This window comes from Phoca vitulina, unplaced genomic scaffold (genome assembly GCF_004348235.1).
Source record: "Phoca vitulina isolate PV1807 unplaced genomic scaffold, GSC_HSeal_1.0 scaffold38, whole genome shotgun sequence".
In the NCBI taxonomy this organism is placed as follows: Eukaryota; Metazoa; Chordata; class Mammalia; order Carnivora; family Phocidae; genus Phoca; species Phoca vitulina.
The window spans coordinates 1562891-1577534 of record NW_022589741.1 but is presented as its reverse complement, the minus strand read 5'-3'; the positions used below and the strand labels follow the sequence as shown (position 1 = coordinate 1577534).

At 43.7% G+C, this 14644-nt stretch overlaps 1 protein-coding gene across 11 annotated transcripts in view; it reads right to left on the bottom strand.

The window, feature by feature from the left end:
• The window catches only part of DYNC2H1 (dynein cytoplasmic 2 heavy chain 1), a 300244-nt gene that overhangs the window by 42080 nt on the left and 243520 nt on the right, over positions 1–14644 (bottom strand). For all 11 annotated transcript variants that reach the window (XR_004302235.1, XM_032427898.1, XM_032427903.1 and 8 more), the window contains one exon: positions 5579–5668. Coding sequence is in view for 10 of the 11 variants with exons in the window: in XM_032427898.1 (XP_032283789.1) it covers positions 5579–5668 (90 nt within the window). In the remaining variant the exon portion in view is untranslated. The remainder of the gene's footprint in view (positions 1–5578; positions 5669–14644) is intronic.

Genomic DNA, 14644 nt, shown 5'->3' with positions numbered 1-14644 from the left:
AAAATTAAACTAACATCTATTGGGCAGATTTAAATAGAAATTAAATCTCCTAAGTATGTCACAGATGCTACAGAATACAGAATACATATTGGGAGGTAAATCACGCTGATTAGGAAATGTGAAAGAGATTTATGTCAGTTTCCTTGAGAATAACCCTAAAAGTGATCAAATCATTCATTTATTCATCAGATATTGAAAAACCTACTTGTGGCAAGCCACTGTTCTACACGCTTGGATAGAGCAGTAAACAGACAAAAATATCTGCCCGTATGAAGCTTCCATTTAAGTGGAGGAATACAAAGAAAATTAATTCAGTGAAATGCATGGAATGTTAGCTGGGGATATAGGCTCTGGCGAAAAATAAAGAAGGAAAGGAGGGGGGCTGCGACCTGAAACAGCATGGCCAGGGAAGACCTTGCTGAGGTGACGTTGGAACAAAGAGCTCAAAGACAGAAAATGACTTTGTGCAGAATCTGGGGGCAGCAGCCTGGGCAGAGGAAGCAGCAAGAATAAAGCCCTGGTGGGGAGTATGTTGGTCTGTTCACTGAGCAGCCCAGAGGCCAGCACGGCTGGAGCAAACTAAATGAGGGAGCGAAAAGAGGAGGAAATCAGAGAGGTAAGAAGCCTGACCTTTACCTGTGGGTTGATGGAAGGGTTCTGTGACTCTGGATGAGGTAAGGAATCATGAGGGTATTCCCAAGAGAGGAATGATCTCACCTGATTTATGCTTTAGCCAGAACATTCAGACTGCTTGGCCGAGAACCGACCAGGGAGGGAGGGGCAAGGGTAGAAGCAGTCCTAGTTAGGCGGCGGCCGCACTGGCAATGCCGTCAGTCAAGGTATTAGCGGGTGAAGAGGTATGTCTGAGTACACTCTGAATATAGAGGCAAGATCATGTTTCTGGCAGGACGGACACACATGAGGAGAGGTCGGGAGTTAACAGTGATTCCAAGACTTTCGGCCTCTGTCATAGGAAGGATGGAGTTGTCACGGACTTTCGTGGGAATGACTGTATGGATAGAAGCCAACGTAGAAAGTTTCAAGGGGGAGAGTGAGAATCTAAAATGTTGCTGATAGTCTATGGAATGATCAAAAACTCACATGTTTTTACAGAAAGGGCACTTTAGTGTGAGTTCTCTCATTTACCGTATCATTTCTGTAAACTGTTTATTTTTGAAATTGGGGTTTTATTTTTCCTATCTTTAAAAATGGAAATAACACCCACCTCGTGTGTTGTAAATATTACTAGATTTCATGTACAGCATGTACATGCCTGATCTCCAGAAAGAGCTCAGTTCTTACAAATGTTTGTTTTCTCTTTCTGTCCTTCATTAGATCATTTTAAAAGTCTGAATATATAAAGTGGTACACCGAAAAGAAAAGTGACCTGATGCTCAGATTTTACATCTAGGAAAATGCGAAGAGCTATTTAGATGAACCCAAAAAGGGTTTCATGAGACTTCTAGATCCAGAAATGCCAGTCTGAGTCCTTAGAGAACAGTCAAGGTCAAAGAGGGAAGGGTAAGAGCTAGAGGCTCACAGATTTTTTTCAGTGAACAATCAGTCTTCTTGAAGTGGAGAGGAGAAGAAAAATGTAACAGAGAAGCAATCTGTGTGGCTAAGGTCTCAAGAAGCATTTTAGCAGACACGCTAGAAACTGCCTGATATTATCTGAACAAAAGACACTGTGGCATCTAAACAGAATCTCAGGAGAACACAAGAGGGAAAGGGAAGTGTAGGGACCGATACCTGTACGACGGGAAGACCTGCCTCCCAGCACTGCTGGGCAGGGAGGGTTGGAAAGAACCCAACGTTAAGAGCACCTGCTCATAGAAGGCGTACGCTGGCAATCTAATACAGAGCCCGTTTTAGGCCTCGTCCAGAATGGATCCAGGCCATGGCAGGGGGATCCATTTGGGCAGAGTGGGGACAGGAGGGGACACTGAGCATCTCTAGGTTGCATCACATCTGCTGTTTTCTCCCAGATAGATAGTTGTTTGGGGCATGTGGGTGGCTCCCGGCCTTGCGCTCAGTGGAGAGTCCGCTTCAGATTCTTTCTCCCTCCCCCTGTGCCCCTCCCCACTTGCACACACACTCTCTCTCTCTCAAATAAATAAATAATCTTAAAAAAAAAGATATATAGTTGTTTAGATTGGTGTTGCTTATTTTGTTATCTTTACTTCCTGAAAAACCTTAAGGAGAATTTATGTGACATGCTAACTGGTATTTACTAATTCTATTTATTGTTTGGATCTCCCCAGACTTCAAAGTTGCTAAAAGTTGATATAAATAAATAACAAGATTCTAACATAAGAAGGAAGGTGGCCAAATATGGTAGTATATGAGTGTATCAGCCAGTGGCTTGAGTTAAGCCAAAAAAAAAAAAAAAATCCTGGGTGGAGCTGAAGCGGTCACTCTCAATTTTAAAACAAAAGACAAGAAACCTAAGCAGGAACTCATTCCTAAAAAATGGGCATGAAAGCTTGCCGCCGACACACGGCAGTCCAAGTCTGGTTAGCAGTGAAAGTGTGATGTGGACACAGTCAGGAGGAGTCCCTTAAACATGGCTTGTAGTTCAGGAAAGCACTGGGCTTCCTCCGGACGCTGGCCCTGCCCTCGTCTGGCGCACTCGCCTCTCCTCCCCGATGGGCTAGTCCTCCTGCGCTCTGGGCTCGGGCGTCGCTTCCCGGTTCCCCGTCCGTGAGGGGCTCCTGCTGTTTGCTCCAAGTCACTGTACATCCTTCATGGTTTGTACCGTTGTTTACTCTGCGTCTGTCTTTCCTGAGACACTGTATGGGCAGTTCCTTGGACACACAGTGTGTCTATGTGCTTGCTACTCTACATGCACAACTTCAGAGAAGGGCTGGGAGCCAAGGCTTTACATGCTTTACATGCCGCACTGAATGAAGGTCAGGAATGTCCAGGCCATGAGGCAGGAGCCTATCAGCTTCCTAACCACCGTGTCGCCAGCACTTCCCTCAAAGCGCCCTTCAAGTAGCTGCTCCCGGTACCTCGGCTGGATGAGTCAATCGATGCACGAACAGCACCGCCACCCCGGCCGGTCTCCCCTCATCTGCACAGAACCCTGTAACGACACTCCCAGCAGCCTGTTCTCGTTTCCCTCTCCGTCATGCCTCCGAACGGTGTGAGCCACGGCTGGACCCGAGCCCCGGCGGCCGCACAGCGGTCTCAATGGACTCAGCGTCACAGCTTCACGAGGAAGCCAGAGCCGCTGCTCGTCACACGGTTCCCACAGCAGCTCTGTGCCCTCACCCCCTCCTCCCCGCCCGCCCGCACGGCGACATGGCTGCCCTGCACCCCACAAGCTGCTCTGGATTCTCACCTGGGACACACAGGAGGCCCCTGTGAATCCCAAACACTAGCACTGACCTCAGGAAAGCGCTTATCTCTGGACGTTTGTAACAACAAAAAAATTAACACAGGAAAACAAAACAAGTGAAAAAACCATATTCCTAAGTGGTGGCAGAAATGATAAACGCTGCATATTCCCCGGTTAGAAGGATGGAAGACAAGCTACGGTCAAGCGTAGAAGTTATCCTGAGGGCTAGGAGGGTGTTCTATCATTACAATTAAGGCTAAATGAGTATAAAGCTTTTAAGAAATTACACAGTGTAAGTGACAGTGGAGAATTTTTCAGCTGTGATGATTATTTGATACACTTAGTATAAATAATCATGCCAGAAAATTGTAATTCATGTAAAATTGTTTTAAAGATTAAATTCAATATCAACGTGTTTATTGTTACATGCACGTAATTAAGTGCACTTACACATATATTACACGCACAGTGTAACAGGCTGCCTTTTCCAGCTAACACAGTTCCTGCCCTTGATAGGAAAGAAAAGCGAAAAACACTGACACAAACATGGGCTGACAACTTACCAGAGCCACGCAATTAGAGCACACCAAGAACTTAGAGCACTTCTGCCTCCCTAGGTGACTTAGGGACTGTCTGTCCTTCCTCCCGGCCTGCCCCACGCTCCTGCCCGCTCCTTCGCCCCCTCCATCTTCTGGCACTTACTGCTTATGTGCAAGCACAGCTGACAGACTGACTGACAGACAGACAGACAGATAGTCAGAGTCCCTGACTGGTTCTTCTCTACCTACTGATTTTAATGTCAACTTCAGATCCAGGAATTTTTTTTCTCCAGCAATCCTACAACCCAGAGGTTAGTCATATTAGAAGCCCAACAAACGTTCAGATGAGTCCTGGCGCCTTTAAAGGAGTCTCACTTGTAGCTGGCACAAGGGAGCACGGAGGGAGGGAGAGAGGAAGAGCAGGTGAGGGAAGAGCCCCTGCAGCACGGAGGGAGGGAGAGAGGAAGAGCAGGTGAGGGAAGGGCCCCTGCAGCACGGAGGGAGGGAGAGAGGAAGAGCAGGTGAGGGAAGAGCCCCTGCAGGGAGTGTCTCCAGAGCTCAGAACACAGGAGATCAAGTGCACGGGGCTAAAGAGAAGCTTCACCAGCAGAAGGTCAGTTCTTTCTGTTAGCTCAAAGATGAGAGGGCGGGTTCAGAGAAATCTGTAGGTGGGAGAGAAGGGTCAGACTTCTCAAAGGGCCACATTTCACAGTTTGAATCTTCTCTATAAAGTAAAACATAAGGTGCTCGGCTAAGGGAAAGGGAGGTGGTGACAGAATGGTAAGTAGTGCGTGGCTGAAACAGCCACGGTGGAACACAGGGGCAGGGCCAGCCCCTCCCTCACTGGACCCCGTCTGGTGTCGCCAGCAGAGCTCAGCAGCTCGTGTATGGACAGAGACTAACCCAATGCAACACTTTCTAGGAGGGAGGCGGCACGAGGGAGAGTGAGATAGGATAATGAAGATTCTGGAAAGGGAATGGTTGAAGTTATGTGCCATGGATTCCAGGCTGAGTTGGGCAAGAAGAGTCTAGAGAGTCTAGTTCAAAGGTGTCCAGGGGTTCAAAGGTGGAGCAGTCATGAGCAATGACAAGGCTGAAGCTGCGGACAGGTACGTGCTTCATCTAGAAGGACTCACGATCGCAGAAGTCATGGAAAGGAGGCCGTTTGTGAAGCAGGTGTGACCGCGGACGACGAAGGGAGTGAGACTCCACGAAACCATGCAGGGGACAGGGGACACTGTGCACACCAACTAATCAGTACCGTTTGCTGCTCCTTTCAGAAAATCACTTGAGATCCCTCCTTATTCCATTCAGTTTTCCTGCAAGGTACCTGACTGGTCACTCTGAAGAAACTTGATTTGTTGAAAAAGGAAAAGAGAAAAAAGCAGCTCCCTACGGGGAGGGTAGGACATGCTCTAAAGTGAATTAGTCACGGTTATGAATCTGTGTCAGTTACCAACCACACAACCCACATATATTACAAGTGTAGATTCTTCTCTACATTCTCAAAAGTTATGAAGAGCCACAGTGAGTAAAAACAAACACAAAAACAAAAGGAGCACTTTAAAAGAATGCCCCGTAAGCACTGCGGACAGCCTGAGAGCGGCATCGTCCCCGGCTGCCGGCAGGACAGCGACCCCGGTGCACACGTCCGCGTCGCTGGAGTCACGCGCTCCGTCGCTCGGGGACCGACTCTCACCTGTATCGCAAGGGCCCGAGCTACGACACCTCCAAGGTACTGTAAGGGGTCTTCTGGGCCTTCCCACTTGCTCTGCCATGCCAGAGGACACTGCAATTTAAAAAGGGTCCAAATTAAGTTTACACATATAATATTACACATAATAGACCTTTAACATTAGTGTGATGGGGAAAATACTTCGGCATAATCCACATTATGTGCACCATGAATTTATTTCCTTAAGATGATGTCTGTTTTTCTTTGAATAAAATGAATGACAATAAATAACATAATAAAATGAATGACAGAGATAGAATGAATTAATCTGTTTCTCTAAAAGGAGAGTTTCTATAATTTTGCTATTGGTGATAATGTGCTATAAACATCAGGGTGCATGTGCCCCTTCAAATCAGTATTTCTATATCTTTTGGGAAAATACCTAGTAGTGCACTTGCTGGACAGTAGAGTAGTTCTAAATGTCCATCGACAGATGAATGGATAAAGAAAATGTGGTTCATATATACAATGGAATATTACTCAGCCATCAGAAAGGATGAAATCTTGCCATTTGCACAACATGGATGGAGCTAGAGGGTATTGTGTTAAGTGAAGTCAGTCAGAGAAAGACAAACACCATATGACTTCACTCATATGTGAAATTTAAGAAACAAACAGATGAACATAGGGGAAGGGGATAAAAACAGAGAGGGAAGCAAACCATAAGAGATGTTTAACTATAGAGAGCAAACTGAGGGTTGATGGAGTGAGGTGGGGGAAGGGATGGGACAGATGGGGGATGGGTATTTTTTTTTTATTATAGCCTTTTTTTTTATTATGTTATGTTAATCCCCATACATTACATCATTAGTTTTTGATGTAGTGTTCCATGATTCATTGTTTGCGTATAACACCCAGTGCTCCATGCAGAACGTGCCCTCTTTAATACCCATCATCAGGCTAACCCATCCTCCCACCCCCCTCCCCTCTGGAACCCTCAAGTTTGTTTCTCAGAGTCCATCGTCTCTCATGGTTTGTCTTGGGGGATGGGTATTAAGGAAGGCACTGTTTGTGATGAGCCCTGGGTTTTGTGTGTAAGGGATGAATCATTAAATTCTACACCTGAAACCAATTTTACCATATATGTTAACTAACTAGAATTTAAATAGAAACTTGAAATTAAAAAAAATAAGATTTTTTAAAGTAAAATTCTTGAAACAATAAGCAAACATAAGCTGGTATATACCAAGTAGCAAACCACTGTTTGCTTAAAACAATATTCAGTACATAAGGAAATCAAATTAAAATTGACAAGTTCATTTTGTAAGTGGTAAAGATTTTTTAAAAAAGTCTTCATTCCTCCAGAATTTCTTCAAACTCTAAATAGAGAAGTATAATAGAAATTTCATCCCCAAAACCACACTGAACTATATGATTAAAAGAAATTAAAAAAATACTCTAAATTAAAGTTAAATAAGTAAATAAAACCATTCTAAAAAAGTTATCTTTTAAATACCTGACCTTCTATTAACTGGTATTCTCTATTAATACATACTTCTTTACTTCACAATATTCTTTACGTTCATGTTCATCATCATAGTATACCTTTTCTGTGAGGGTTTGCTGGACCTTCCAAACATTATATAAATATTCAAACTTCTAAAGTGCAATAATAAGGAGAAAACATCAATTTCATACCCCAAAACACTGCCTGATTATATAGTAGAGAAACGACACTGTGGGATATATCAACAATGCATGGAAAACAAAAATTATAAGATAGTGGGAATTCAGAGTGTAAAATATCTGGTTTAATCACTTTAGATGTGTAAAGTAAGCTTTCCTCAGAATATGGCAGAAAAGTGTCTGAACAGTGCTTTGAACTGAGACAGGTGTGGTGATTTTCACACATGACCCACTCCAGCCTACACGCCGACACCAGCGGCAGTGAGGGAGAACACCCTCCACCTAGCTTGCTCGTGACACTGCACCTCCCACACCTGCTCTCCGAGGAATATGCTCCAACCAACCTGCCCTCAGCACCATCCGTCTGAAGCATCATCACAAGCCTGGCCGTGGGCCAGCAGTGCTGACAGGGGCAGCAACACTGCTAAGTGACCCCTGCCCTGGGGAGAAGGGAAGATAACCACACACACCAGGTGGACTGCAGCCCCAGCAGTGGGCTGGGGGCAGGCATCTGGTCTGACTGCAGGCCCTGCCCACCAACGAAACCCCAGGGGACACCTGCAGGAAAGGACCCTGCAGTTCGGTGCTGCCACAGCTCTGGAAAACATCTGGTCCAACCCGAAAATGAAAAAGACAATTCCAGAATACACGTGCACGCTTATGTTCAAGGCATCATTACTTACAACCAAGACATGGAAGGAACCCATGTGCCCATCGACAGATGAATGGGTAAGGAATACGCAACACACACACACACACACACACACACACACACACACACACACTCTAGAATATCACTCCATCTTGAAAAAGAAGGAATCTGTTTGGGACAATATGGGTGAACCTAGAGGCTATTATACTAAGCGAAGTAAATCAGAGAAAGACAACCGTATGACTTTACCTCTATGTGGAATCTCAAACACAACAAACAGAAGAAAACAGAAACAGACCCATAAATACAGAGAACAAACAGATGGTTGCCAGAGAGAGGAGGGGAAGGGGATTGAAAGGTACAGTCTTACAAAGTAAGTAAGACATGGGGATGCAATGGACAGAATAAGGAACGTGACTAATATGGTAACAACTCTGGATGCGGACAGGTGGTAGCTATGTTCATCTTGGTGGTCGCTTTGTATTACATGTAAATGATGATCACTACATTGTACATATGAAACTAGACTCTGTGTCACGTACAGTTCAGCCGAAGTATCAAGAATGTGTTACATATCATGTTTGGGAGTTTATATAAAAATGATTTAATGAAGGAAGTCTTAGGAAAGGAAGTAGGTGCTACGTTCTGAGAGTTGTGCTGGATTTCGACAAAGGCAGAAAGAACTGGAGGGGGTGTTTTAAGCGAACGCTGGCTGGATGCTAACTCTGTGTGAGCACCGAGCGCGTGAGAGGCACCATCTCATGTGCTCCTCACAATAACCCTCAGGAGCAAGGGCTGCTTTCGCTGCCATGTTACACAGGGAGCACGTGAAGGCCACATGTGTGGCCCCAGGCAACCTCACTCCAGAGTCTGTCTGTCAGCATCGGTACTGGCTGCGAGGCATCTTACCTTCCCATCGTGCTTTACGCATATTACACCATGTGAGGTTCAACGCAAGACAATTATGAATTAGGAATTAAAATTATAATAATGGGGAAACTAAGGCTTAGAACAGGTTAACTTATCAGTGTTTTTAACTAACTGTTATAGAGCTGGAGCCCAAGTCTAACCCTAAACAGAACCTCTTTCTCCTACCCATCCTTTTCATAACAGATGTCATAGCAGGGGAGGGGTCCACTGCTCATTTCCTTCCCTCTCTTCAAGTATCAATTAAGTACATGGTTATTGCATCAATTAAGTACATGGTTATTCAGCAAGCTTGTGTTAAACAGCTGCTATTTGGCAATCATTTGTTAGGTGCTCTGGATACAAAATGACAACACAACCCCTGTTCATAACAACTTGTGTGAGAAGACAGGGAAAGAGACAAAAAAAAGGGACACTGCAGTTGGTACAGTAACTTCCCTGATAACGACAAGAGCAGTGCTCATTATACACAGAGCTAGCGTCCACCAAATCCACACTCCGTACGAGGGCGAGAGTCAGGGAAGGCTTTCTGGTGGAAATAACACCCGAGGTAAATCTCAAGGAATAAACAGTCTACACTCCGGGAGAGAACGACAGTAGGAAAAGGGAGGACAATTAATAAGGGAGACATTAATTAAGTAAGGACCAGACCAGGAAGCTTTTTGGGGTCTATACTAAGGAGTTTGATCAGGAAAGCAATGATAAGACCAAATTAAACTTGAACCGGGCATGTGACACAATCGGATCTGACTGTAGAGACATTACCCCAGTAGACACAGGGAGAAGCGGCATTCGGGGATGGATGGGGTGGCAGGAAGGGAGTCAGGAAGCTGCTGCACTTTGTGAGGCAGGAGCCAGCGAGGACCTCCACAGGAATGAGGAGAGGAGAAGGGTCCTGACAGCAAACACGTCTGCAGTTGGCGGCACGGACGGGGCAGGCACTGTTCCGAGCATGGTACTTCCGTGCACACCTCTACCCTTCAAAACAACCCTCTGAGGGAGGCATAATCATGAACCACGTTACAAACATTTAGAAACCGAGGGAAGGAAAGTTTAAGTGACCTGAACAAGAAAGCATTGTAGTATAATCTTGGATATTTTCATTTCTACTCTATAATTTCAGTGTTTATTATTACGTGAACTTTAAACACAGCGCCACTTTTAGTGACTCATTTTCCTCTTCTATTGAATATTGTAGTTGTTTATCACACTGCCAAACACCACCACTGCACTCAGAAGAGCCACGTGCTGATGTTCGCCCAGGGGGACGATAATGGTAATCCACGACGTGCACCTGCTGAAGTTACAAGAGATGTCTGGACAGCTTCATGGGATTCAAGTTTACTGTGGCTCCCGAAAATGGGAGCAGCCTTGTAACCACTATTTATTTCAAACACTAGAAGTTGCAATGAGATGTTATAGTGTAAAAAAGGATTCAGTTTAAATTTTTTTTTGAAAAAGGGGGTAAAGAAAAAGAAAAAAACGTAGTTCACTCTAATTCCAATTGTGGATGAAGTGCTTGACAATAGGTAGAGTTTACAACTTATCACTAACTCCTACACTAGCCATAATTTACCTTATAAAAGGTTCCAACTTAATATTACTAAGACCTTTGCTTAGCTACCAAGATTTTACTTTTCTTATCAATATAGAGAAAGAGTTTGCAGAACAGCCCCAGAACTAAGGACTTTCAGACCCGAGGGACGTATCTAATGGAATTGCTCTCTGAAATATGAACACCACTGTTAACAGCTGCTGCCCCGGGAGCCAGGGAGGTGCTGCAGGAGGAGGGCCGGAGCTCACCTCCCCCACAGACACACTAAGGCAACAAATACAGGTAATGCAACTGGTTCTGAAAATGACCTGAGACTGGCAGAGCAGACTGCCACAACTAAACACATAAAGAGGCCACGTCAACGAGGTCATGAACACAGGTGCAATCAGGAACCAAGCCCCCCACCCCCCCGCCGTGGTGACCCAGAAGCAGGAGGGACATATATCCCAGGCACAGAAGAGTGATGGGATCAAGCCCCTCAAGGAGCATCCCCAGCCCTGGGTACTTGCACCAAGGAGAAATACCCCCACAACGTCTGGCTTGCAAAGTCACTGGTGCCTAACTACGGGAGAGCCAGAGGGCAACAGGGAACGGGGTCTCCACTCCCGAAGGACCCGTACTCTCTGTCTCTTAGCCTGAGACCCAGCACAGAATCAGCGGTTTCCAAAGTGCCTGGGGTTTATTTACGGACTAATTTTAGGACATGTGCTGGAGGGGCAGGGATCTGGAGAAGCTTTCCCAAGAAATGGAGTGCAGGTGGGCACCGTTTCTGTCGCCCTCCTTGGGCCCAGCTGGCCACAGGCTTCTCTCCATTTACTGTGCTAGCACCGCTTCTTCACCCAGGTGTTCCATTATGGGCCCACCCCACCCAACTCAGCTGCCCTGGCAGGTGCCACTCCGAAGTGCCTCTTGCCCCACCACACCCAGCGAGTAACCCTGGCAGGAAGTGGCGCCCCTCCAGTGACTTCTGCCCTGAGGAGGTGAGGAGCCAGCAGGGGCCACAGCTGAGCCTCCCGCTCGGCTGCATGGGAAGTTCCTCTGCCCACCCGTGTGACCACAGTTCCTACAGGTACGCCTCAGCCGGCTGTGCCCAGGGTGAGACCTGCCCACACGTGTGATGGTCACTGCAGAGAGCTGAGCTGAGAGCCAGCTCCGCCCAGCATAGCCCGTGCAGCCGTCACAGCCCCGCCACACAGGAGGGGGCCCGCACCCACACTGGGGACACTGGGGAGCGCCTGGCGCTGGCGACCAGTGGGGAATGAGCTAGCAGGCACCACAGGACACCTTCTACATGAGCCCACTACTTTCAAGACCAGGACACATAGCGGACCTATACACTACATAGTCACAAACACAGAGTTAAACAAAACAAAGAGACAGAAGAATAGGATCCAAGTGGGGAAAGAACAAGACAAAACCCTAGAAAAAGAGGTACATGAAACAGAGTTAAGCAATCTGCCCGACAGAGAGTTCAAAGTAATGGTCATAAAGATACTCACCAGACTGAAGAGAAGAGTGAAAGAACTCAGTGAAAACTTCAACAAAGAAATAGAAAGTATAAAAACGAACCAGTCAGAGCTGAAGAATACAATAACTAAAATGAAAAGCACACTACAGGGATCATCCACACATTAGGGGATGCAGAATGGATTAGTGATCTGCAGACAGGGTGGTGGAAAGCAACCAGGGTAAACAGCAAAAAAATAAATAAATAAATAAAAAGAACAACAACAAAAAATAAGGACCAGTTAAGGCTATCTACCACAACATCAAGTCATAATATTCACAATACAGGTGTCTCAAAAGGAGAAGAGAGAAAGGGAAGAAAACGGACTTTGAGAAATAATAGCTGAAAACTTCCCTAACCTGGGAAGGAAACAGACATCCAGGTCCAGGAAGCACAGAGAGCTGCACACAATGAACCCAGAGGTCCACACCAAGACACATAATAATTAAAATGCCAAAAATGATGAAGACAGAATTTTGAAAGCAGCATGAGAAAAGCAACTAGTTACATACAAAGGCATTCATACAAGGCTATGATTTGATTTTTTGACAGAAACTTTACAGACTAGAAGGGAGTAGTAAGATATATTCAAAGTGCTGATAGGAAAAACCTGTAGCCAAAAATACTCTACCTGGGAAGATTATCATTCAGAATTAAAGGAGAAATAGAGTTTCTCAGACAAACAAAAGTTAAAGGAGTTTACCACCACCAACCAGTCCTTACAAAAAGTGTTCAAGAAACTTCTTTAGGTAGAAAATTGTGAAATGGAAAAATTTCACTGGTAAAAGCAAACTTACAGTAAAGGTAATAAATTAATCACTTATAAAACCAGTTTGAAGGTTAAAAGACAAATGTAATAAAATCAACTGTACCTATAAAAATTAGTCAAAGAACACAGTATGAAAAGATATAAATTATGACATATATATAAAATGTGGAGAGGGTTGTAAAATGTACTGCTTTTAGAATGTGTTCAAACTTAACTGACCATCAACTTAATATATATTGCTATTCATATAGGATATTATATATCAACCCAATGGTAACCACAAACCAAAAGCTTTATAAGAGATGCACAAAAATGAAAGAAAAATAAATCCAAGCCTTACACTAAAGAAAGTCATGAATCAAAAGGAAAGAGAAAAGAGAGAAGGAACAGAATAAGAACTACAAAAACAATCAGAAAACAATCAACAAAATAGCAGTAAGTACAAAACTGTAAATAATTACTTAAAATGTAAATGGACTAAATGCTCCATTCAAGAGACACAGGGTGTCAGAATGGATAAAAAACAAGACCCATCTATATGCTGTATACAAGAGACTCATTTCAGACTTAAAGACACACACAGACTGAAAGCGAAAAGATGGAAGAAGATACATGATGCAAATAGAATGAAAAAAAAGGCAGCAATACTTTCATCATACAAAATACTCTTCAAAACAAAGACTGTAAGAAAAGACAAAGAAGGGTATTGCATAATGATAAAAGGATTAATCCAACAAGAAAACATAAAACTTGTAAACAACTTTATACCCAGATAGGGGCATCTAAATACATAAAGGAACTATTAACAGACACAGAGGGAGACACTGACAGTAATAGGGAACTTTAACACACTACTTACATCAATGGACAGATCATCCAGGTAGAAAATCAATACAGGAATACTGGCCTTGAACAACATATTAGGTCAGATGGATTTAATAGATACAGACAGAGCTTTCCATTCAAAAATGGAATACACCTACTTTCCAAGTGCACATGGAACATCCTCCAAAAGAGATCACATGTTACGCCACAAAACAAGTCTCAATACATTAAGAAAGCTGGAATCATGTCAAGCATCTTTTCCAATCACAATGGTATGAAACTAGAAATCACAAGAAAAACACCCTGAAAACCACACACATGTGGAGGCTAAGCAACATGCTACTAAACAACCAAGGGGTCAATGAAGAAATAAAGAGGAGATCAAAATACCTGGAGACAAATCAAAGTGTAAGCACCATGATCCAAAATCTCTGAGACACAGCAAAAGCAGTTTCTAAGAAGCAAGTTTATAGTGATAAAGGCCTCCTTCAAGAAACAATAAAAATCCCAAACAACCTAACCTTACACCTAAAGGAACAAGAAAAAGAACAACAAACATAACCCAAAGTTAGTGGAAGGAAAGAAATAACAAAGATCAGAGGGGAATAAATGAAACAGAGATTTAAAAAAAAAAAACAGAAAAGATCAATAAAATTAAGACCTTGTTCTTTAAAAAGATTAACAAAATTGATAAACTGTTAGCCTGACTCATCAAAGAAAAAAAAAAAAAAAAACCCAGACATTACTCAAATACATATTATCAGAAATGAAAGAGTATAAGTTACATCCTATGCCACAGCAATACAAAGGAGTATAAGAGACTACTCCTAAAAACCTACATGCCAACAAATTGGACAATCTAGAAGAAATAAATTCCTAGAAACATACATTCTTCTACAACTGAATCAGGAATAAACAGAAAATCTCAACAGACCAATAACTAGTAACAAAATTGAATCTGCAATCAAAAACCTCCCAACAAAAGTCCAGGGCCAGATGGCTTCACAGGTGGATTTTATCTAACATTTAAAAAAGAGTTAATACTGAATATTCTCAAACTACTCCAAAAAATAGAAGAGGAAAGAATGCTTCCAAATTTATTCTATGAGGCCAGCCTAAACCACACAAAAAGGAAAAGAAAAGAAAAGAAAAGAAAAGAAAAGAAAAGA